The sequence below is a fragment of the Grus americana genome, chromosome Z (assembly GCF_028858705.1).
Source record: "Grus americana isolate bGruAme1 chromosome Z, bGruAme1.mat, whole genome shotgun sequence".
Lineage (NCBI taxonomy): Eukaryota > Metazoa > Chordata > Aves > Gruiformes > Gruidae > Grus > Grus americana.
The window spans coordinates 50,566,107-50,590,581 of NC_072891.1; the positions used below are offsets into that span (position 1 = coordinate 50,566,107).

At 44.7% G+C, this 24,475-nt stretch overlaps 2 protein-coding genes across 4 annotated transcripts; one reads left to right on the top strand and one right to left on the bottom strand.

Annotated features, from left to right (window-relative positions):
* Window positions 1-8,173: 8,173 nt before the first annotated feature.
* NFIL3 (nuclear factor, interleukin 3 regulated) lies at window positions 8,174-22,938 on the bottom strand. 3 transcript variants are annotated; one of them, XM_054810552.1, is made up of 2 exons: window positions 22,683-22,938; window positions 8,174-12,212 (listed from the first exon to the last, which is right to left on the bottom strand). In XM_054810552.1, exon 2 carries the CDS (start codon window positions 12,017-12,019, stop codon window positions 10,643-10,645), a length of 1,377 nt encoding a protein of 458 aa, XP_054666527.1. In that variant the 5' UTR covers window positions 12,020-12,212; window positions 22,683-22,938; the 3' UTR covers window positions 8,174-10,642. The 3 variants fall into 3 exon arrangements, with proteins under 3 accessions (XP_054666527.1, XP_054666528.1, XP_054666529.1); XM_054810553.1 differs by lacking the exon at window positions 22,683-22,938 and adding an exon at window positions 21,603-21,730; XM_054810554.1 differs by lacking the exon at window positions 22,683-22,938 and adding an exon at window positions 19,552-20,638.
* On the top strand, window positions 20,638-21,746 carry LOC129199811 (serine/arginine repetitive matrix protein 1-like). The gene is made up of 2 exons (XM_054810857.1): window positions 20,638-21,367; window positions 21,580-21,746. Exons 1-2 carry the CDS (start codon window positions 20,827-20,829, stop codon window positions 21,744-21,746), a joined length of 708 nt encoding a protein of 235 aa, XP_054666832.1. The 5' UTR covers window positions 20,638-20,826.
* Window positions 22,939-24,475: the final 1,537 nt, after the last annotated feature.

Here is a 24,475-nt window from a genome sequence, read left to right on the forward strand (position 1 = left end):
CAGGACTTCAGCAAGCAATGCTTCACGGTCTTGTGACAGTTGTGCTCTGGGTTGTGGCCATTCAGGTCTTGAAGACCTCCAGGCTCAGGGATCCCACAACCTCTCGGGGCAACCCATTCCAGTGCTTCATGATCCTCACAGGGATTTTGGTTTTCCTGCCTTATCTCCAGCCTGAACCTCTCTAGTTCCAGGAGATGCCACTGTCTCTCACCATCCCACCAGGCAGTGCTGGGAAGAGCCTGTCCCCATCCCCTTGATGCCTTCCCCACAGGCACCAGCCCATGCTGTGACGTGCCCCGACACCTTCTCTGCTCCATGCTGAACCAGCCCTGGCCCCACAGACCCTCCTTGCCTCCCCTGAGCCCCTCTGGCCTGACAAGCTGTCTCCAGGACCCCAAAGAGGTCGTAGTGCCCAGATGAGGCCTGATGGATGCTGAGGCAGAGGGGATCATCACCCCTGTGCCCTCTGGCTAGTGGAGAAGGCAGGAGAAAACCCCCAAGAGCCAGCCAAGTGCTTCCTGGGAAGAATCAGGGGAGCCCAGAGGGCTGGCCAGCAGCGCTGGTGTGTGGGGAGAGCCTGTGGGACTTTGTCCTGCAGCCTCCCAGGGAGGCACGAGCTGTTACCAAGTGAACCCTCCTGCCGCATGTGCCTGGAGACGTCTGCCATGGCCAGCGTGACCTCACGGGGCCACTGGGGCCCTGGGAAGGCATGGCCGAGGCCTCGGTGACTGGCGTGAAACACCGATGCAGAGCACAAGACAAGAGATGGGGGGATGGAGCGGGTGGTGGTGTTGTGGTAACCCCAGATGCCTGTGCTGGGGCTGCAGCGCTGCCGGGGTGAGTGCCTTGGGAAAGGATGGATGCTGTGGCATCCCGGAGCCATAGACTGTGACATCGCCAAATGATGTCACCGATTCCCCGAGCGATGGGTTCTCTCATCACCGATGGATGGACTGAGACATTCCCGAAGGACGGACCATGATGTCACCTAGCGATGGACTATGACTTCCCCAAGCAATGGATTGTGACCACGCATCCCTCGCTGCTTATATTCGGGCGCCGGGCCACACCCAGCCGGTTTGTGCCCGCACTCCGGCTGAGCAGTTGGCGAGGTTTGGAGTGTTGAGCGAGGCCTTTGGTGCTGGTGTTGTGCTCGGGGAGTTGTTCTGTGCAGCTCTCAGTGCCCGACCCCAGAGCCGTCGGAGGACTCCCCCCGGCCCTGCCAGGTTCAGGCAGCCGGGGCACCCAGGAGGCGCGCTCGCAGCAGCGCAGGTGAGCTGGGAGGGGGCACCTCACCCTGGGGGGCTGCCAGGGTTTCCTCCTTGAGGGACCTGGGCATGTCTTCCACCAGCCAACGGGCCAGCCAACGCTCGTGGCCTCTCCTCCTTTTCTAGCGTGACGCCCGCTGCTGCAGCGCCGGTGAGAGGGAGCGGCTCGTCATCGCCAGCTCCCTCCAGCCCACCGCAGAACATGGAGGCCATGGCCACGGAGCTGGAGGACCGCTGTCCCATCTGCCTGGGCAGCTGGGAGGAGCCCAGCTTCGTGATGCCATGCCTCCACCGCTTCTGCTACCCCTGCATCCTGCGGTGGGCTGAGACCAAGCCCGAGTGCCCCCTCTGCAAGAGGGGAATCCACTCCATCTTGCACTCGGTGCGGGCGGACGATGACTACGTGGAGCACGTCATCACACCACCCGTGACTCCACCAGTCATCATCCGCCAGGCAGGAGGAGCTCCCAGGCACCCAGCCGCCCACCACCTCCATCACCCTGGAGCACCCCAACAGTGGGCTGCAGAAGGGCTGCCCAGGCGTCCTGTGGGTGGCCTCCACACCCCAATCTGGATGAGCAGTTTGCGAAACAACTCAACGCTCATCCAGATCCTGCAGCCCCTGGTCCATCGGGAGCAAGAGGAGATGTTTGCCGCCTTCATGGGCACCCCGAACAACCGCGGGCTGGAGAGAGAGCTGCCGGGCCGGATGCTGGGGGTCTCCCACCAAAACCCCACGGCGACACTGGTGCGACAGCGTGCACGTGTCGCCGTGGAAGGGCACAGCAGAGAGGCCCACCGTCTGCTGCGACGGCAGGACGCCTGTGCTGCCGGGGGGCGGGAGAGCAGCCCCGCGGGTGTCCCCGGCCCCGCTGCCTCCCAGGGAGGGTCTCTCGCCCCCAGCGCAGCCCCCTCCGGCAGCCCTGTGAGACCCAGCATGGAGGAGCTCCCCAGCACCTCATCCGCAGCCCGTGGTGGGGGTCCCGGCAGCCAGCCCTCTGCTCCCGTTGCCATCCCTGCGGAGCAAGAGGAGCCCCAGGAAGAGCCAGGGCAGGCTGTGCCCGGGCCCTCCATTTCCAGCCGGGGCACTGAAGGCTCCCCTGAAGGGCCACGGCGACCCCCAAAGAGGAGGACCGGCAGCTCCGACGCCTCTCCAGCCAACAAGAGGCCAGCACCGCGGCGGTGACCTGGCAGGGTGCCTTGGCGGACGGCCAGACCAGGACTGGGCCATCAGCTGGGGCCTGCACCAGCCATCAAGAGCTCCCAGCCCCCCAAATCCAAACATCCCAATAAAGGAAATACATGAAAACTACAGAACAAGTCTCAGTGTTTCTTTGCCAAGAGGGTGGTCAGAGGCTGCAACAGGCTTCCTAGAGAGCTGGTGGCTGCCCCATGCCTGTCAGTGCCTTACAAAGAGGCGTTTGGACAAGGCCCTGCATTCTTTGATGACTATAACCTGTTAGGGAGGGACGGGATCCACCTGTCCAGAAGAGGCAAGGGAATCTTTGGCAGCAGGCCGGCCAACTTGGGGAGACGGGCTTTGATCTGAAGGACTCGGGGGGTGGGGTCCAATGCTCATGCCATCGCATCCAAGTGGGCAATAAGCCAGGCCAACCAGAGCAGCAGACAAATGGTTCTTAGCTGCCTCCCAAGATGAGAACCATAAAGGCAACCACCTCAAGGGTGTGTATGGCTATGGTGGACCCTGCGTGGAAGAAGTGGGCAATAAGTAAGATTACAGCCCAGGACTTCAGGAGAGCTAACTTCGGCCTTTTCAAAGACTTGCTTGGGAGAATCCCATGGGTTAGGGCTCTAGAAGGTAGGGGGCCCAAGCAAGCTGGTCAATATTCAAGCACCACTTCCTCCAAGCTCAAGATCAGTGCCTCCCAAAGAGTAAGAAATCAAGCAAAGGAGGCAGGAGACCTGTGTGGATGAGCAAGGAGCTCCTGGAAAAACTCAAAGGGAAGAAGGAAGTTTACAGAATGTGGAAAAAGGGACTGGCCACTTGGGAGGAATACAGGGACGTCGTCAGAGAATGCAGGGATGCAACGAGGAAGGCTAAGTCCCACTTGGAATTAAATCTGGCAAGGGATGTCAAGGACAACAAGAAAGGCTTCTTCAAGTCCAGCAGCAGCAAAAGAAAGACCAGGGAAAATGTGGGCCCGCTGCTGAATGAGGTGGGTGCACTGGTGACGGAGGATACAGAGAAAACTGAGTTACTGAGTGCTGCCTTTGCTTCCGTCTTTACTGCTAAGGCCGGCCCTCAGGACTCCCAGACCCTGGAGGTAAGAGAGAAAGTCTGGAGAAAGGAAGACCCCTCGGTTGAGGAGGATAGGGTTAGAGAACATTGAGGCAAACTCAACAGCCACAAATCCATGGGCCCTGATGGGATGCACCCATGAGTGCTCAGGGACTTGGCAGATGTTACTGCTAAAGCTACTCCCCATCATCTTTGAAAGTTCATGAAGAACAGGAGAGGTGCCTGAGGACTGGAGGAAAGCCAATGTCACTCCGGTCCTCAAAAAGGGCAAGAAGGAAGACCTGGAAAACTACAGGCCAGTCAGCCTCACCTCCAATGCCAGAGCAGCCTGTGCCCGGGCCCTCCACTTCCAGCTGGGGCAGTGAAGGCTCCCCTGAAGGGCCACGGCGACCCCCAAAGAGGAGGACCGGCAGCTCCGACGCCTCTCCAGCCAACAAGAGGCCAGCACTGCGGCGGTGACCCAGCAGGGTGCCTTGGGGGACGGCCAGACCAGGACTGGGCCATCAGCTGGGGCCTGCACCAGCCCTCAAGAGCTCCCAGCCCCCCCAAATCCCAACATCCCAATAAAAGACAAGCATGAAAACTGCAGGAAAAGTCTCCGTGTTACTAACGGTGCAGGTGGCGTTGCTCTCCTCGCCCCTTTTGGCTTTCTTGCCGGGAGGGTGGGATGTGAACCCAGAGGGGTCAACCCTTCTACGCGTGACGGGTACTCTTGCCTTCTTCCCCCCAAAGGCAAGTGCTGCCCAGCTCCAGGCCTGCAGCTCTGCAGCTGGTCCCGGGGCAGCTGTTTCCAGCTGAGGGGTCTCCAAGACCAGCCCATGCCCCATCACTCATCACCCCAGGCTTGTCCTTGTCCTCCTCATGAGGGGTATCCTCATCGCTCTATACAGCTTCCTGAGGAGGGGAAGTGGAGAGGGAGCTGCTGATCTCTTCTCCCTGAGATCCAGCGGCAGCTCCCGTAGGAATGGATCAAAGCTGCATCAGGGGAGGTTCAGGCTTGATATTCAGAAACCTTTCTTTACCGAGAGGGTGGTCATAGACTGCAACAGGCTTCCTGGAGAGGTGGTTGGTGCCCCATGCCTGTCACCGCCTTACAAACAGGCATTTGGATAATGCCCTTCACAACGGACTTCAACTTTTGCTTAGCCCAGGAGTGCTCAGGCAGTTGGACGAGATGATCACTGCAGGTCCGTGCCAACTGGAACTATTCTGTTCTACTAGCTGTCAATGCCATCAAATCAGCATCATTTGCTTTTCTCCAATTTCTATATTTTTCACTGCCATGAACATCATCTGATGAAGAATCTCAAGATCTTTTTGAAAGTAATCTCATCACTCTTGCAGAAAAGGAGAAAATAGAAACAATTCCTTCCAGCCCCATACAATATTTCTAGGCCATCTATGTTGTCTAACTGTTGTTGTCTCTTGCTGAATACAGTTTTGCTTACATAAATATTTTTGATATTTACTTGTTCACATTTTAAAGTACCAGGCTTTTAAAAACATGTGATGCCAAGACTTTTTTTGAGAATAGGAACTGAATACTTTGCACACATATATATTGGCTATCGTGTGGACCTATATTTTATGCGTACTTTTAGTTCATGGATCAGCCCCTGTGAGTTTATTATTTCACTTTTGTTCTCCTGTAAACTCCCTCTCGTATTCCTAAATCCTTAAAGGGAAGAAGGCCCACAAAAAAGAACACTGTGTTCTGCTGCAATGGCTCTCACTGCATTTTATCAACTTCTCAGCTATTTTATACGACACAGTATTTTGCTTTTGTATTTTCTAATTGTTACCCAGAGCATTAGTATCCTGGCTTTCAGGATTCACAAATCCCATGGAAATCAATGCAATATGCCCTCAGTACATTTGTATACAAAACTTAAGAGAATTTTTAGAGGTCCAATTCATTAGCAAAAACCATGTTTAGTATGCCTCAGAAACACAGACATAAGAGATGCCAACTCTGGCACATACAGATAGCAGGGTAGACTATCTTTTTATGTATGTAAGTTATTACATATTGCATATATATTACATATATAACTTAGATGCCCATTCAGGCATTTGCATATCCAAGAATCTGAATAGCCTGGAAAAGTGTAGCAACTGCCTGACATTTTAAGTTGTGCATCCATTTGTAGGGGGGAATAAGGGATGGTGGAAGAAAAACCGATCATGTTAAGTGAACATCAGTAGTGTTAGATGGCCATTTAGCTTCCCCAGAACCTTTGAACTGATGCAGGCTTTCTCAGATCAGCTCTCTGTGAGATACAGTACAAGCAGGAAGGATGCATGCATGCAGGAAATTAAAACCCACATAAAATCACTGCAGAGTTGCAGGCTCTGCATTTGGTCCTCCCGAGCATTTCTGTTGTAATCCTGTGGGGGTCCGTAGTGTTTAAGGACGACGAATTACTATAACTCTAGTCATGGCCATTGGGATTGGCACACAGGTAATAGCTAGTCAAATCATAAAAAGCATAGATGAATTCCTGCTATTTTTTGGAGTCCTAAAACTGAATGTCTTCTGATGCTTTCTCTTTCAAGCCAATTAACTCTATGCTTCTACTGTGATCTTTTGCTCATAATTTACCGAGTCCTTTTAGAGTTGGCGTTGAATAAATAATAGTTGAATATCTGGCTGCCTTCTCTTTTGTACGTAAGCAAGTTCCGTATAACTCCAGTGATATGAATAAAGTGACTCATATATCACTGCTGTGTCACAAGGGAGTTAGCCTTAGAGACAGGAAAATCAGTAGGAGTCTGTGCCATGAGTGAACTGTAAAGATTATGTCTTGGTAATGTCACTCATCTTACTGGAGTAAGTCCCTTTCTGCACGCATAAAAAGTCTGCTTCATTAAGAAAAGTAGAATTTAACTGAGTTAAAAGCCTTAGGATTTGGTCCAGTATTTTTAATTTTTAATCTGGCACTGTAATGGAACAATATGTGCAACTCATTTTTATGCAATAAATACCAAAAATTGTTTTGTTGTATTCTTGTAGTTACCAAGCTCTTATTGTGCAATAAACTGTAAAACTATTTTTAAAACAATATGGTGCTAATAAAGGCCATATTAACTGGATTCTTTGAGAGTTTTCTGCTAAATTCTTTGTATACTGCCTATTTTCAACAGCATATTTATGTACTAGCAAGTAGAAAAATTTTTAGAAGTTGTTATGTTAATAAAACTTCAGAAATGTGTTTAGGGTGCAATTTTATATTTCTGCTACATTCTACAGAAAATAAATGGTTTTAGTCTCACAAACTGTTCACATGGACACAAGGGCCATTAATGAAAACATCCAAAATTATAAGAGAAGATTAACCAAGAGCTGCCAGTTACCTATCTCCTGTTCACAAACAAGGGGGTATTTGGCTGTAGAGAATGTTAGTAAAATTTAAATGTATCCTATACAATATGTAAGTTTTACTGAAGGCAGAAAATTGAGGGGATTCAGAAAATCATAATGTATGAGCTCAGTATACGTATGGGCATATCCACATTCAATCTTTGTACCTACCAAAATGTAGGTGTTACAGAACATGCAGATATATTACTGTGTTTATACATAATTTAGGCAGATTTAACAAAGGACCTGATGCTCACACTTCACAGTGTTGATTAGCTACCAGTCGGCATCACTAGGGAAAAACTTATCTTGCTAATCAACAGTTACTTGCCATGGACTTTTCTTAAAACTTTCCATGAAGTCCTTCGTACTAATGATTATCACAGGCAAGGTTCAGGACTAGCCAGACTAATCTAGCATGGTAATTCCTGTGTTCCCATGAAAATTGACCATTTCTTTTGGTAACTCTCTGGTGTTCCCAGTTTCTGTATCTGGTCTTCCATAACATTCTCATTTGGAGGCACGCTCTACAGTCATTCTTCAGTTGCTTTCTAGTTATCCATGTTCCTTCACATGAGAGATTCTAATTTCAGCATGTTTTGTTGTTTTGTCAGTTAATTGCTGAGTTTACAAGAGTTTTTGTAGAGTTTTTGTAACTTAAAGGATGTATTACCACTTTACATCCACTTAGGTAAAGCCCATTTTGTGCTCAAACCACCCTTGCAATCTCCAACGGACAGACTAGTAGACCAGACAAGGATATTCTTTTCATGGAGGCCAATTCAGTTTCCTACAGTGCAGGGAAGGCAGGCTGGAAGGGCACAGCAATCCCACTTCCCAGCCCCGCTGGTCATTATACACACGTGTAACTATGTACCAGCTGGAAGCTGGAGCAGGGGAAGAGTCCGACTGCATTCTCTCCCTCCCCCCCAGTCAGTGTGACTTTGTGTCTTTCCGGGTAGGGTGTGCTGAAGGAAAGCAGGCTGAAGACGGATGAGGAGGGTGAGGGTCTCTGTGTGAAGAGGCCACCTACACCACATTTACTGCAGCGGAGCAGTGGAGAGTTTCATCTGGCCAGTTTGCGATTGTAGTCAAGAATGGGGCTTTGCATGTACCACCCACACGCCTGCATTTTGTAACTTTATGTCATCTGTGGAAGACACTCCAAATATTAGCTGCAGAAATAGTAACTTCAGCACGGGAAGATCTGTCATCAACTGCAGCTAACATCTCTGTGTTGGGACTAGGACAATGAATGTAACAGAAAATCATGTTATAATTAGATCAGGTTTTGAACAAAAGACAAATTATTTATTTCTTTCTTCAAATGAAGCATAACACTAAGGTATAAAGGGAGTATAAATAACATCTGATTGTGCTCCTAAGCTCCATGCTATAACTTTCTTGCAATGACATCCTTCAACAAATTAACTACATCATTACTGTTAAGTATTAATTGCACAAAACAGATACACAAAATATATAATGAGCTAGAAAGAGGACAACATTCTTTCATTATGACAAACAACTGTAACAAGAAATGGAAAAAAAAAAACCCAAACCAATAGATCTAGGCTTACACAGATGGCAACACTGAGAGTTTTAAGTCCTCTCCTTGAACACATTACATGTGATAAATAATATGCAAAATATTTAAAGAATTTTATTGTTGCTTACAGAAGATACTTAGCAAGCAAAGAGACAGCAGCAATCACTGCCTCATGTCTCATATCCCCATCATTCAATGCAAATTTTTACATTTCATGCAATAATCCTGAGCTTATTTTCAGTAACATTGAAATGTCATCTATAGTAATTACCAAATACATACAGAGCCCAGCTATGGGGTCTATTGTATTCTTAAGGCATGAAAAAAGAATAACAGTTTATTAACTCTGAATGCCACAAACACAGCACAGCAGTTAGAAGGCTCAAAAAAGCTCAGAAAGTGCCAGTGATTTCTGTGCCAAGGTCCTCCCAGAACATGACTGTGAATCATCAGCTCCTGAAAAGGTACAGAATCAAATCCTGGCCTTGCTGACATTAGGGAGTTTTGCCATTGCCTTGACTGCTGGACCAAGCTTCAGAGCTATCAGGAGTGACTCAGACTCCTCTTCATATCCCCAAAAAATTGACAAACTTCCTCTCACTCAAGTCAAGTATGAATGTAAAAAAACAATACCTACATATTGTTTTCTGAATTAGTATTTTAAGTCTATGGAAAGGTTCCATTCAAAATACAGTATGGTAATTAATAAAAAGCCTTTTCAGAAAAAAGCTTATTTGTTAGTCTGATTTATTAGTATGTTAAAAGAGGGGTGGAAGTATCATGAAAAGAACCTCTGCCAAGTCTATGCTCTATTTATAAATTATTTTTAATTTTAAAATGAAAGACTTTGGTAAGCCAAACCAAGGATATGTGATGCAATTATAGTCTCCATGGTTCAATGGCTCTTCTCAAAGACAAAGAGCACCACAGCCCTGTCCAGTCATCAAGTGAAGAACTTAGCATCTGCATAAATTGTAAGGGGCTAATAGTATCTGGATTGCACAGTTCTTCACATAGTCTCTTATTTTACACTTAAGTTCTTGCAAAATGCCCTGTACTGAGCCAGGGTATTCCAGTTCAGTTAACTAAGCCACTGAAACCAAGGCCAGATTGGTGGTAAGACTTACTTCATACTTACAATTGCATTATGTCCCACACTGGGAACTAAAATAGGAGATAGTCTCCTCCAACTCTGCCACTACTATTGCCTGCCCCTTATGTAGATATTTGCCTAGTTCAGCTCAAGAGTTTACAGAACCAGTAGCCTTATCCTTCATCTACAGGTGGCCCACGGTCTGCCGTGGAAAGAACGGTGGTATGCAAGAGGGACAGACTCTGTCATGCAGCCTTTGTGCATACTTCTTTCCCTGCCTGCACTCCTTGCACAGACAAGACACCCCTTGACAAAGATGGTGTTGTCCAATTATGTCACTGCAAGGCTCTGAAAACTTTGCAGATGCACAAATCCAACTTAACTAATTTAATCTAAAACACCGAGTTAGAATATTGAAAAAAATGGTTTGTCACAACAAACCATTCCGGAAACTCATTACTGTCTCATTTGAGATAGAAGGAGAAAAAAAGGTTGTTAATATTAGTTACTGGGTTAGAATTTGCATGGGTTTTGGTTAATGTCCACTAATAAATTAGTTAAAGAAGGCTAAGGCTATAAATTGGTACTGTTTCACTTATAAATACTCACTTTATCTCTATTCTCTTCTAAAAAACATGTTAAGGAAAAAGGTGGCCAGAAGGATTATACATGTTGCAAATTGTAATTTGGTTGTTAGGCTGTAAAATCCAAACATGTAGGTGAAGTTGAGCACAGTGTAAGAAAAGCCAGTTTTTAATTAACTTATTTACAAGTTCATAAAAATCAACTGAACTGGAGTAGATGTTCTGTGTTTGTCACCAATATTTTATTGTAACTGGTAACTTGCACGCTTTATAGTAGAACAAAAAGAAAATAAAGTTCACTATATACAGCCTTTGTACAGGCTACTTGACTATACACAAGGCATAGTGATCATAACACAACCTAGTCTTCATAATAATTTGTGCACAAAAAGACACCAATCAGACATTATGTGAACATTACAGTGAAATGACATCACAAGTCCAGTGAAAATTCAGAATAATACAAAACATATTGATCTACTGCAAATGACATCCTTTAAAACAATAAGCCTTTGTTCAGTAGTAACTTAACCAGAGTCTGATGCAGAGATTTGTTGTGTAGTTATAAGTCTTTTAAGTGAAGCAACCTCTGCAGATAAGTTTGCTATGCCCTGCTTCAAATACAGGTTCTCTGACTCAGAGACATTGTAGATATTGTCTTTTATTTCAACAACTCCAGTTTTGCAACCACTCTGAATTTTTACATTGAGTTCCTTCTGATGCCAGAGTTCTGGTTTAAGTGACCAGTCTTGGATGTTAGTCACTTGAACCGAGAAAGGAGTGTGAGAAGAATGCACCAAGCTTTGTGCACCATGTTTTTCAAGCTCAAAATGCCTTTTTGAGGACATGTCAATGGGTGACGACACTTTCTGTGTTGCATCATAGTCATTATCCATTGCTTCCACTTTAACTTGCATGGCTTTGGCTTTAATTCGAAGCTTGTGAGGCAAAGCTGAAGAATTCACTTCCGGAACTTTAACTGTTGCATGAACATTTTTATGTTCAACTGGGGAATGGATTGGACCCTTAGGAACCTGCTGTTCATCTTCTCCATCAGATGACTTTCCAACTACACCATCATCAGTTTCTGATGTTCTGGGGGAATTACTGGAGGACCTATTAACTTGTAAGAGAGGAGGAGAATGTGAGTACACATTAAAGGTAGCCCCCATGTAGTTTGGATATATGGATGTTTTATATGAACTTCTGTCATCTCTTGGCTCTCTCTCTAATTCCATGGGCTCCTGTTTTATAATCTGGAACTTATTTTCAGGACTTCTGCAGTTGCTTTGTATACGACTTGGTTGAGTATGTTCTACAGATGGTATTTCAGACACATCAGACATTGAGCTTTGAGGAGAATGTTTAATGACAGAAATACAACTGCTACCAACTATAGATGGTTCATGTTCATCTACAAATGAATTAATATTTGATTTGGAAGTCTGATAGTCTTGGAAATACACAGTTGTTGAGCTACTGAGTTTCTGTATCTCTTGGGCATAAGCTGCAGAACTAATTAAACCAAACTTGAGCTTCAACGAAAGCAGCTCTGCCTTCAAAGTGGCATTCTCCTCTCCCAGTGCAATTAGCTTGTTCTCTAAGACAAGGTCATTCAGTCGTCGTTTTTCACGAGATCTTTTGGCAGCTTCATTATTTTTCCGTCTTTTCTCCCAATACATAGCATCTTTCTTTTCATCTGGAATGAATTCTCGCTTTCTCCTGCAAGCTGAAGATTTGCTTTTTCCACTACTTGCTTCAGTAAGAAGTATATCTTCATTAGTAGACAATTCTTCAGACACTTCTGCTAAAGTAGACTTAAGTACCATGATTTTGTCCACACTGCTACTTGTGTCAACAGGTCCGTGTTCCTTTTTAAGGGTCTGCATTTTTCTCAGCTGCATCAGAAACAATTTGTAGTAGATCTACAATGAGCAACAGAGCAAGCTATTTTCCCAGTACTTCTCACTCCACAACTTGATAAATACAATAATTTTAAATCCACGCATATTCTTCCTTTTCCTTCATATTCTCAGACAGAAGTGTATAGAACCAATTTTCTTGGCAGAGGACAGAGGCAATGGCAATCTTAAAAACCTGGAATAAATAGAGAATTTGATTACTATTTAGGAATTGCTGGTTTAGGACATGCAAAAGTAGCTTTTGATAAAAAGCTCAGACTAGCATTTGGATCATTAAACCAGCTATATATTTGGGTCCTTCATGGATTAAAAATAACGTAAGCTGATTTAGAGAAGCTGGAGTGCTTTCTATTGTCTTAACACCACTATCCATTAAAGCCATTAAAGATTTAATTATTGTTTTTGCATCCTATAAATATATATATACACAGATATATGTATCTATATACAAATATTTATAGACACACACACTTGGAATTTTAAAATGCCTTTTTGATCAATCATATAAATTAAAACTAGTAAATACACAGATATAATTTGGGCAAATACCTAACTTCTAAAAAATACTGCCAAGAAAAAAATTACATAAAATTACATAGTTAGAACCTGATCCAAAATTCAAACTGGAGTCAAAATTACATAATTTTTTTCTTGTCTCTTACAAAGAAAACTTTAAAATCAGTATTGAAACGTGCATTAGAGAAATAACATTTAATTAATAATTTGCATTGGAAAAACAGTCTTATTACATCAAAGTAAAGTTTAATACCACTGAGGCATGTGCACCTTTAGAAAACAGCGTCTGCATTAAAGCGGAAGTTTAGATCTAAAAGTCTTACCATTAACAAAGGAAAACTAGCTTAACCTTTAGCTTCAGATATTTTAATCATTAAATTTGAACTTAGCATTTAAATTGGCCTTTGCTTTATTTAGTCCCTCTTAATGCAAAAATACTTTATTCTCATAAGATCATTTGGTCTTAATCTGAGATACAGCTTCTCAATATCTCATTTTCCACAGTTAGTCATGTTCCTGGTAAAATAAATATAGTATGCCAAGTGCTTTTATAGAACTGACTATTGAGTCAGCAATGATTCTTGCCTGTATAACTGAGAAAAAAAGAAAAAGGAAAAAAAAAGAAAAAATCAGCCACTTCAGATTAATGTCACTATTTATTGGGAATGTTTTTACAATGACTAATGAAACTAATTTTAACATTATCAGTTGGGAAAGTTATAAAAGAATTAATGAATTGTATTCTGCCAGTTTCTCTTGTCTTTTCCAGAAGGGAAAGAGGAGTGAGTGATGTAATAACAATTAAGCAGGGTCATAAAGACTCAGGTTTCAAGCTGGGTTCTGTTCCATCAAACCATGCCAACTCTTCTGTCATGAAAAATTAACACATTTAATAGAGCAGCTAAGTAGAATTTCCTAAAATCCATGGTTAATTACTGACATGTAACTATTTGTCTTCGATAATACGGCCTTAATGGCAAATAGAGTTAGAAGCCAGCCACACCAAAGACAGCATCTAACATTTTAATGCAAAAGCAGCACCACAAATTGCCATGTTTGTAAAGGAGAAATGTATCTCTAATATACAAGTAATTACATAGTTAGATCCTGATCCAAAATTCAAACTGGAGTCAAAGGGAGTTTTCTGTCAAGTTAAATAGGAGCTGGATCAGGTTTAAAAACAAAAATAAGCCCCACAACAAAGCAGCATCAGTTTGTCCAAACTTTCAGTATAATTTGATTTGCTGAAGAAGCTGGATAGCCATTCCGTCCATTTCACTGCTACGTGTAATCAATGGTGTAATTAATATGCATACCATTTTAAATCTAGTGAAACCCAATACTTTAACAAAAAAGAAAATCATTGTTGAGCACACAGAATTTAAAAATAAAAAAAGACAAGGCCACCTGAATTTCTGTGGCATTTGTAGAATATTCAGTCTCTGTAACATGACTGTACATTAAAAGAAGAAAAATAATGGGGTTTTATTTCGTTACCCTATAGTATTGGGAACACACAGCTATCGATCCGTAATTGTCTTGATATACTACAATCAGTGTATTCACTTGTACCATTAACAATTTCTGCATTTCTGAGGAAATGCATACACCTTCTTACGGCACCCAGCATGAAGCAGTGTAACAGGTACTGAATACCTATAGAATCATCACTCATCTCTTAGCCAACTGGGCCATCTCAGCCAACTCTCACTGATGTCAAAAGGGTTCAAATGAACTTTTGTAAAATTCCAGGGCCTTACCAATACAGAGGTCTTACTGAATTTAAAAGTACTCAAGAGCTACACTCAAACCCAAATAAAAATATTTATTCTCTTAGAAAAGGGATACTAATATGCATACATCATTATTTTCTATATATTTATCTGCCATATACCCAGGAACATCTACACTTACTTGAAACAGCAGCAACAGCAGCAAGTATTTAGAAACATAGGATTTGTGCACATTTTAGAAGAATGAAACTATACTCATGCAGATTTAATACAACTTTTTTTCCTTCTTATATTCCAATCTTCCATTTCCACATGATATAGAAGCAATATGTTTAGTCTTGAACAAGACTGTTTCAGGATAAGAACTATGACTTTGTGTCTACATGTATGGTCTCCAGCTTAAAGTGATCCCACTTTGGTGTTTGTCCAACACTGCGATCTAGGAAAAGTACTACTAATGATAATAACAATGATAATAATAATTAGCAAAAAAGATGGTTTGTGGGGGTTTTTTCCCTAAATGAATGTAAACTAATGGCATATTTCATCAGTGTGACAGCCTATCAAGTAAAAACTCAACTGCATGTCCAAACATCATCTCCTGCAGCCTAAACCTGGCACTGAGCTGCACTTAACCCATCAAGCTGCAGAGTCCACGCCCCTTGTTCCACCAGACTTCTATAGTTTGGGCCATTCCAGTGTACAATCTGCTCACTGTAGCACTGAAACTCCTGTTTTGGCCAGTCTCCCTCCTGTACACATTGTTCCTGGGGCAAATAGAACACAAGTAGAATGCAAGTCTACAGCAAATACTGTGTATCAAAACGACCTTGTTTTTGCATGCTGTATTCAACACTGCTCTCTGCCAGAGTCTATCAGTAAAGCTGTCCAGACAGACATGTAACCCACTAACATAGTCTTACCAGTTTGCTATTTATGCAGTTAGTTCTAATGCCATTACTTTAGTGAACTAACAAAACAACAATAAATCTTTAGCTCTTTTCACATCTTCCTTGAGCACTTTTATCATGGTAAGTGGAACTGCTGCTTTACAAACAGGAGTCAAAGCCCTTGTTTATTGATACCTCTCCATGTGGATGAGCCCAATGCTGAGTCTGTAAACAAATTAAATTCCATCTGATGATAATGGCAAAATGCCTTCAATGAAACCAGCCATTTCACTTCAGTTGCATTTTATAATTCCACTGGAAAACATCAGTATTTACACATAAATTAATGAACTGTAATGATTCCTCTGACTATATTTCAAATTCCAATATTTTCCCTTATGATTAATTTTTCAATTGCTTTATCACTCCCTCATAAAGTGTTATAAAACCAACATTTAATACTGCCTTACATTAGTCACTGTTAAAGATTTTTTTTTTTGGTTGGTTGATGTTAATGGCATTGAGTGCCAATTCAACAATGTAATAACACTCGATCCTATTAACTTAATTACAGACCCAGTCTTGCTCCCACAGCAATTTTGCCATTGGCTTCAATAGAAGCAGGATACAATCCCGGATCCAAGTATTAATGAGACTGTTCTAAAGAACTCATGCTATTGAAGCAAGAAATTAAGTACGTAGAAATCATAAAAAGTTAATTTATCCATGGACTTCAAATAATACTTAAGTGATCTGATTGTGTCAAAACAGTACATTAAGGATCTGATCCTGGGGATTTGTGCATTCACACTGGAATAACTGAAATCTTTCCAAAGGTTGAAGGACAGGGCCACAATCTTACCTCTCTCCCTTCTATGTAATTTAATTATGTTAAGTCGTTTCTGTTTTAGAGAACACACGTCAGTCTCCCCGTGTACGTATGTTTCCCCACAGAGTAACTGTGTATTATTGTTTGTATTTAGCAAAATAATTCATGCTATCTCCAAGGATGATCTTTCAAACATATTCCAGAATAAGATAACTGATTGTTTAATTCTGTTGCTCTAACATTTTGATAGTGATTCTATGAAGCTAAATGAAATCCCATTTCTAGCTGTTGGATGCTCAAACACAATTCACTTTTGCATCACTATGCGTCCAAAAATGTGTCTCAGTCCTTCAAAAATAGAAGAAAATAAGGCCTAAGTATACCTTGTTTCAAAAAAGAACCACACCTCTATCACCATCACCACTATATGGCAAACTGCAGAAAAAAAAATAAAAGCTCATATTGACAGGTGTCTGTGTCTATTTTCAGTTGTTGTTGTCCATGTTTTGCATAGGCATCATTAATTATATTACTGCTACCATTCTGCCATGGTTTATTTATTTTGAAAATCTGTCTACATACCAGAAGAGCTGGTGCAGAACCTGCTCATACATACCAAAATGATCCGTTTGCATTCTAAACTTTGAAAAACTGAAAAATATAGTTTGCAGTTTACCTTCAAAGTGTTTTAAAAACAGTTGCTATCTGTCTCAAGACTTTTATGAGGTACAGAAAATATATCATCCTCATTACACACACAGGACAAGAAACTGAATTTAAGCTTAGATGGTAAATACACAACCTGCCTAAACACTGCTGTAATACTTTGGAGCCACTCTATCTCTACTGCTTTTCACAGACAAAAATCATGCCATGAAATTCTGCACCTCTCAGGTCTATCATGATTCACAAATCTTCTCCAACAGAGGATGTGGCCACATTCCAACCTCAACTGAAATCCTTCAACATACTTTGTCTTGCCTCTTATCTAGCACCTTTAGTAAAATTATGCTTCTGTTGAAGAGAAGCTTTAATGCTGGCTCCACTGGAAGAGTCGTATTATCCCTAAGATAGATTTGCGGGCAAGAGGGTCTAGACAATGTAGACCATATGAAGTTCAAACTTTCTGGAAAAAGCCCTAGGTGACCACATTTTATGCTATGATGGATAGGTTATCCACGGTCACAAAGGGGAAAAACATTTACAATACAAATCTTACCACCAATTATATAGTTGCACTCACAGAGGCTATGAATCCATTACAACAGCATGAAGCAATGCAGAACTATTGATCCTGTACAGTTCCCTTTTCTTACAACTTCACGGGCATCTTAAGGGCTTACAGTTTCAGGATCAACATGTAATTAGGTCAGTGGAACACTGATGATGATGATAGCTTTGTACAAGATGACCCATTTTTGCTAAAATGTTGATCATCTTCTTGCAAGAAAAAAAATGGGAGATGTCTACTCATTATAGTCCATTGGGAACACCAAAATAATTTATTACGACACTTTTCAATCGAATATAAAAAATTAATAAGATCATCACAGAACTTGGAATTCTATTGCACCTTAATATTACGCACCTCCAAGATGTACCCAGAAAGTTGATGTCATATGTAATTTTTACAAAAGGCTTTCATTGTTAGGAAAATTACTTAAGTTACTTTTTATCTTAATAACTACAAATTAACTCATTAAAGTACAGCCTGCTTCCCAAAGGTAAATTACACAAATTATGCAAATAAAATTATTATTTGGAGAGCACAAAACATATGTTAAAGGTAGCTGTTGCTCAAAAAGGTCAGTCAAGGTTAATAGGTGCAAATTTGACCTATATATTCTTCCATTTCCTTAGGAAGACAGTATGATTCTATCAGATCTGTTAAACTGTTTCAAAATAAACTGTTTACTGCTCTGATTTGGGGTGGGGGGATGACAGGGATGACACAAAATCTAAGAATGTTACTCAAAGCACCAGGAAAAACTTTATAATTGAAAAGCAAAGGAAATGTATATATTACTTGCGTAAATATTTAATTATATATAATATATAGTATGAGTATATACATCATGCCATTTTAAATATCACATCACTTTCCAGTATATTTAATGAAACCCAAGTAGAAACAGTTACTGTACTCTAGTTACAGTACTATGACAGTACGCTTCTCATCACTTCAATAGCTACTTGACAGCAGGAAAAACTAGACTGCAAAACTTAATAGTAACAATGTTCTGGAAATAAGATCTCAGTTTTTCCCCAGTTAAGAATCATTAAAAAAAAAATCAAATATTAATTATTCTGACAACAAATGGCTTTCTATTATTGAACTGTGTTCTTAAAATGCCAAGCATGGACCAGACCTTCAGCTGACCTAAATTTATATAGTGCTATTTAAAGGCAGCAGAATTATGTCAATTAATCCCAGCTGATGCTCTAAACATGCATCTTGTTATATAACAACTGAAGTACAAATACGTAAAACAAACACTGCCTGTAAAATGTTCGTATCTACCATTCAGTGCAAACGGAACAGAAAAATAGCAATCTTTGGAGCTCCAATTCTGTGAGGTGGCCCAGGCAGTAAGACCACTGCCCATGCTGAGCACCAGTTTCTTTACTGGGTTGCATTCCACTCATAACAGGAGGTCTTGCAGCACTGGCACCTATACTGCTAACTGCTGTGAAGCCACCGCTGTGGCAAAATCTGGTTAATTACTGAAATACTTCAGGACAGACTGAAAATTACACCAAGATGGAGCAACTCAAGAAAGGGGAAAAAAACCCCCATCTTAAGTAAGGCATTCTTTCTGATAGAAGATAGATTTGTGTAGTATCTGTCACCAGATTCAGTCTCATAGTATGCTAATTTAGACATGAATCAATTCAACATGTGAATTAGGAAAAAAACCAGGATATCTATGGAGGTCTTAATAATAATTAATTTCAGACCTACCTTTTAATAGAAGTTTTTAACAACGTTGCTTCTATGACATTTTGAGTCAAGTCCAAGTATGCCCTTGCTTACACAACCTTATTTTTGACAGCCATGCTTAGCATCAGTATTAGACAGTTACATATACCTTGTTTCAAAAAAAAAAACCCCACCAGATTTTTGTTTATTATTTTCAAACACTGTAAAAAAGAAATCAACTGTCATTTTCTTTTAGAAAGAACTGCAGGAATTAGCCATCTATTTGCATTTTTTTTCTATTACATATCCTAAGCACATTTATATCTCATAACTGGCTGTAATGATCATGGCAAGGTCACCTAGAAGAGTCAATTAAGCTGATGAGTCAGATACATTGCTTAACAGTGTGTAATAAGACTCAAACAGAGGATTTTATTGTTCATATTATTGCATCATAGTTATGTTATAACAGCAGCGAGATTGCTGTCTGGAAAAAACTATTGCATAAGGATAGTTTGCATAACTATTTGTTAAAATAAGTCAATTTAAAATGAGCTAAAGGTTTATTTTATTTATGACTTTTATTTCAAGATAAAGAATTGAAAAAAACAGCATGGTACTGATACCTTTCACAGACTCTATTTAGACTTTATTGCAACAGAAAGAGTATCTGTATGTTCCACAAATTTCGGCCAAAGCACGGCAAATAGTGTTCCTTCTTAGGATGAGATAAACTGTGAGGAGGTCATGTAAGTTCACATTGCTTATAGGAAGACTCTAAGCTTTTTGACACCTCTCAAATCAGTTCCTTTAAAACAAAAAACAAACCACAGCAGAAACTTAAGGCTTTGAAGTCAAATCCAGGAAGCTGGATATTTTAAAAACTAGTTAAGAGTCTTTTGCAGAATGAGTTAAAAATATAAAATAAATAAAAATGGAAGGTAGAGACAAATCATTCTAAAGAGTGTTGGCACTTTGACAGTCAAAGACATCTGTAATGTGAGAACTTTCATAACAATAGCTGTTAGTGCCAATGATATTAAGGATCTTTATTCATTAATTCTTGAACTTGTTGGTTTAAATCAGGTCTTTGGGCCAAAACACGAATCCTTATTCATTCAAGTTTCCCATCAAAGTCAACACTTTGATTGAATAGGGACCGTAAAGGTGATGCACATAGCAATATTTTAAATGAGACTCTGGATTGAATTAATTACTGAGGAGGGCAAAGATGACTCAAAGTAGGTTACATACACAGGAGTGAACACAATGAAACTGAGTGCAATCATCCAAGTTAAAAGGAAAAAAAATGGAGTTGTTTTACACTACACAGGAGTGAACACAATGAAACTGAGTGCAATCATTCCAGTTACAAGGAAAAAAAATAATCAGGTTGTTTTACGCAACAGTAACTCCGAGACAGCTTCACGATCAAAGCTGTACTTGACCCCAATAATCAAGTAGCAGAAAAGTTTATGCATGGTATCAAGAATATCATATTTTTAAAATACTCTGCTGCTACCACTTACAGCAGGTATACCAAACACAAAGACAGTGGTTGGGGTACTCAGTTTGGACTTTGGAGGTTTTGGTCACAAGCACAGTAATGTTAGTTTTGTCTGCTTAAAGGACCATTTTAGTCACACACAAAAATCACCTCATCTTGAAAGCCAAGTTATCACCAGCAACTTTCAAGCTATGCTCCTGTCGAGGATAGAGCACAAGCTGACCCCTGAGTACAGGACGTCCAGCCACGGCTTTTGCCACCGCAAAGCCGAAGTGACTTGGCAAAATAGCAGAATTGGGCAATAGCCATTTTCGTTGTTGTTGTTGCCCGTTACGTAAGGAGAAAGCCGAAAATACTCGGGTCGCAGGAGTGGGGGGGTGTCCTAGGCTATCTTATGCCTACCTGCAAGCCATACCCCTCCCGCGGGGCGGGGAGGCAGTACGGGGTGGGGGGGGGTGGGGGGGCTTTGTCTGGCGCTCCTTGCATGCAGGCGACGGTGGGCAAGGGGACAAGGTGGGGGGGGAGACGGGCGGAGGGGTGGGGACCCTCGCGGTGCGGGACCGAGCTGCGGGGAGCCGGCGTTCGGCGCCTACCCGCAGCTCGGTCCGCACCGCGCCCGCCACAAAGGCGGCCCGGCGGTCCCCTACGTGACCGGCAGCGCATGGCGCCCGGCCCGCTCCCCCCTCAGCACGGCCCCGCGCTATCAGCCCGCCGCCCCCCCACCCGCCGCCGCCGCCGCCCCAGCCCAGAACAAAGGGCTAAGGGGGAGCGCCAGCGCCCCCAGCCCTCGCTCGCCCGCCGCCGCGCCCCAACGGCCACCAACGGCTCCCAACGGCCGTTGGGGAGACGGCGAGCCCCGAGCGCGGAGCGGCGCAAGCCTGAGGGGAAGGTGGAAGCGGGATCGGGATCCGCGTACGGGCTCCACTTCCCGCCGGGTCTGTCACACTGACCTACTTGCGCTGCTGCCGGCTGCCCCCGGGGACCGGTTCCGCTGCGCCCGGGGGGCCGGCGGCACCTGGTCCCCCGCCCGCCGCGGCCGTCAAGGCACGGGCGGGACGGCTCTACCACTCTACCTCGGTGTGGCTGACATCTAAACGCCTTCCTCCCTTAAATTAGACGTTCTCTTTTTTTTTTTTTTTTTTTAAAGAAACGGCAAGTGAAAGCCCGTACCGGAGAGATGGCTCAGCGTCTGGGCGAAATGCCTTCCTAAAAATACAGCCTTATCAAAACGTCTCTGAAGGCGTGGAGTTAAAAATCCGAGCAAATGGCCTCGAACGTCTACGCGCACAGCTCTGGAGAAAAGACCAGAAATAGCACATGAAGCCACAATTGCTAAAATGCGATGGGGCTAAATATAGACCAACACAAATCTCGTTTTAAGGCACCCGGCACGCAGCCGGCGAGCGCGCCTTGCCTCCCCACTTACCCAGTTGTCTACTTCCCTTATTAAACGCACTTTAACAAAATCTGTTACAGTTACGGGTTTGGGGGTTTTTTTTGGCTTTTTTCAGAGCGAGATTGTCCTAGTTTCTTTGTACCGAGATTATAAAATCGCATAATTAGCTCCCTCTTCCCTACCCGGCTGCCAGCAAATTCTGTGGTTACATAATGCAACATTTCCAGGAACTATGATGCGATCGGTCCCGCAGCGCCTGAAAAACAGCGACAAAAGTGACGAAAAGGGCTGAGGCAAGCGCAGCCCCGCACGGCGCGGGGCCGGGCCGCTGCCACTAATCCCACTTGCCCGCGGGCGGTCAACGTCCCCCAGCGCCGGCCGAAAAGGGGGAGCCTCGCCGGCAGGCTCCGGCAACACGCAACTCCCGGGGGTTTTGGGACCGAGGCGCGGTTGGCGCTCGGGACCCAGCCCTCCGCTCCGGCCGGCGGCCGCCGCGGCAGTCCGCTCCGCGCCACTCACATTATGCAACGCAGGAGATCGGCTCCGGCGGAGCTGCCACTGGCTCGCTGTGGGAAGAAGCAGGGGGTGGGTGTGGGGGGAGTAGGGCGGCGCGCCGCGAACGAGCACTCTCCGTGAGGGAAAACCGTCGGCGGGTATTTGCCGGGCTGCCTCCCTCGCCGCCACACACACGCCAGCGCGCAGAGCCGGGCCGCCCGGCGGACCCCTCCCCTCCCGGCGGCAGCCGGAGCAGGCTGGGCTCGCGTTATGTAACAGCCGCTCCCAGCCGAGGCGAAGCGCGGCAGGCGCCGCAGCCCGGGCGGACGCCCTAACTTTGTACCCGCACGCCTTCCTACCTGCAGCACACCGCGGGGCGCCGAGCAGACCCCGCCCCGCGCCGGGCCGCGGGCGAGGCGAGGCGAGGCGGGCGGTGGTGCGATGCGGTGCGATGCCGTACGGCGCTGTGCAGGCAGCAGCGGAGCTGCCGGGCGCGAGCGTGCAGCAACGGCGGCGGCGCGGAGGGATGTGTGTTAGTAGGTCAGGACTGCGCGGCGCGGGGCTCATAGCCCGCATGCCAGCCGCGCCGCGCCGTGACTGGCGGCGTCGTCGTTCCAATCGGCGCCGGGCGCTGCCCGTGGACGACCAATGGCAGCGGTTGGGGGCGGGGCGGGGCGGGGCGCGGGGCAGTGTGTGGTACAGTAGGTCTGTGTGCTGGCGATTGCATAACCGCCGGCGGGGCGGGGGGCGGCGCGGGAGGGGGAGGGAGGGAGGGGGGAGAGCGGCGAGAGCGGCGCGGGGGGGGGCGCCGGCACTTACGTAACCGCCGCGGCGCCACGCGGTAGCGCGCAGGGGGGCGCTCGCCCCGCGCAGCCTCCGCAGGGGCGCAGAGCCGCGGCACCGCGCCCCCTACCCGGCGGCAGGGGCTGAGCGCCGCCGCCCGCGCTGCCGGGGGAAACGGAGCGCGGTGGGGCTCTCGCAGCCTCACCGCTGCCTTCGTGCGTGGCGTCATCAGATTGTATCTGTGCGGCGTGTAAAAATCAAACCCTCAACCACAGCGGGAGCGTTGTCGTCTGAGAGCAATTGCTCAAGACCCGGGAGCCGTGCTCCTGAGGCACGTACCTGCCACCTAGCCACGCATACGGGTAATCGGCCGGTGGATCGCGCTTCGGCTTTGACTCGCGGAAAATAGTAATAATAGTCGTAAAAGGGAGGAGAAAAATGAAACGGGGTGGAAGGAACCCGCTGACGGTGGCCGGGCTCCGCACCGGGCGTGCTCGCTGCCGGCACTTGGTACCGTGGGTTGCAGGGCTTACCCTGCGCGGCACGGCCGCTGCTCGCCTTCACTCACCGTCAAGGGTAAAGGATTTTGACAGCATTTCTTCCGCAGGCTTCATCTCTGCCCTCATCCCTGAGGAGGCAGCGCGGAAATGCTGCTCAAAAGCGTGGAGACGCTTTGGAGGAACTCGCCCGCGCTGCCCTCTCGGCGCCAAGGGGCGCTGCCTGCAGTCCCACCTCTCCCGCACCTTCAAGCCCTACTTCTCTCTGCAGGGCATTACAAAGAGCGGAGATTCAATAAGAGAGTCTCGTGCTGGTTTGACCCTTGTTTAACCTCCGTTTTAGAAAATGACACATGGCCAGCAAGAAATTCAATTCTCCTCTCGGAATGTGTTTGAATGTACACGCGTTCGATTAAGTGCATGATATGTATCTTCCTCATTTTTTCCCTCGCAGCAGGTTTGTCACTCATTGTCTTTTCTTCCTTCACTTGTAAAATTTATGGAGACAACAGAAATTTTTATTTATTAAATCCTAGTTACAGAACATTAATGATTCCTGATTTCATTCTGTTAAACACTCTTACCAAAATAGCGCAGTCCTCACTAGCATAGCCCTGTTATATTACTCTATCATCCTGTATTTACATGTCAACAGAGATAGCCCTCTGGAGCAAAGCAAACCTAACAGAAAGCAAATTCAGACACCAGAAGAGTTCACTGAATACTTTTCGGTTTATCTCAGCCCTCAATCTTCTATCACGCTTAGCCATACCATCCCTCCACAATAAATCTGAGTGCCTTGAATTCATTTGTATATATCTCCCCAGATTATTTATTATGCAAGTCTAATAACATTTACTGGCATCAATTTT

Excerpts from the sequence above, each read along its gene's own strand:
- NFIL3 (XM_054810552.1), bottom strand. The coding sequence starts at position 12,019 with ATGCAGCTGAGAAAAATGCAGACCCTTAAAAAGGAACACGGACCTGTT.
- LOC129199811 (XM_054810857.1), top strand. The coding sequence starts at position 20,827 with ATGCCTACCTGCAAGCCATACCCCTCCCGCGGGGCGGGGAGGCAGTAC. Across the intron at positions 21,368-21,579 it reads CGGGCTCCACTTCCCGCCGG|AAACGGCAAGTGAAAGCCCG; the intron begins GTCTGTCACACT and ends TTTTTTTTAAAG.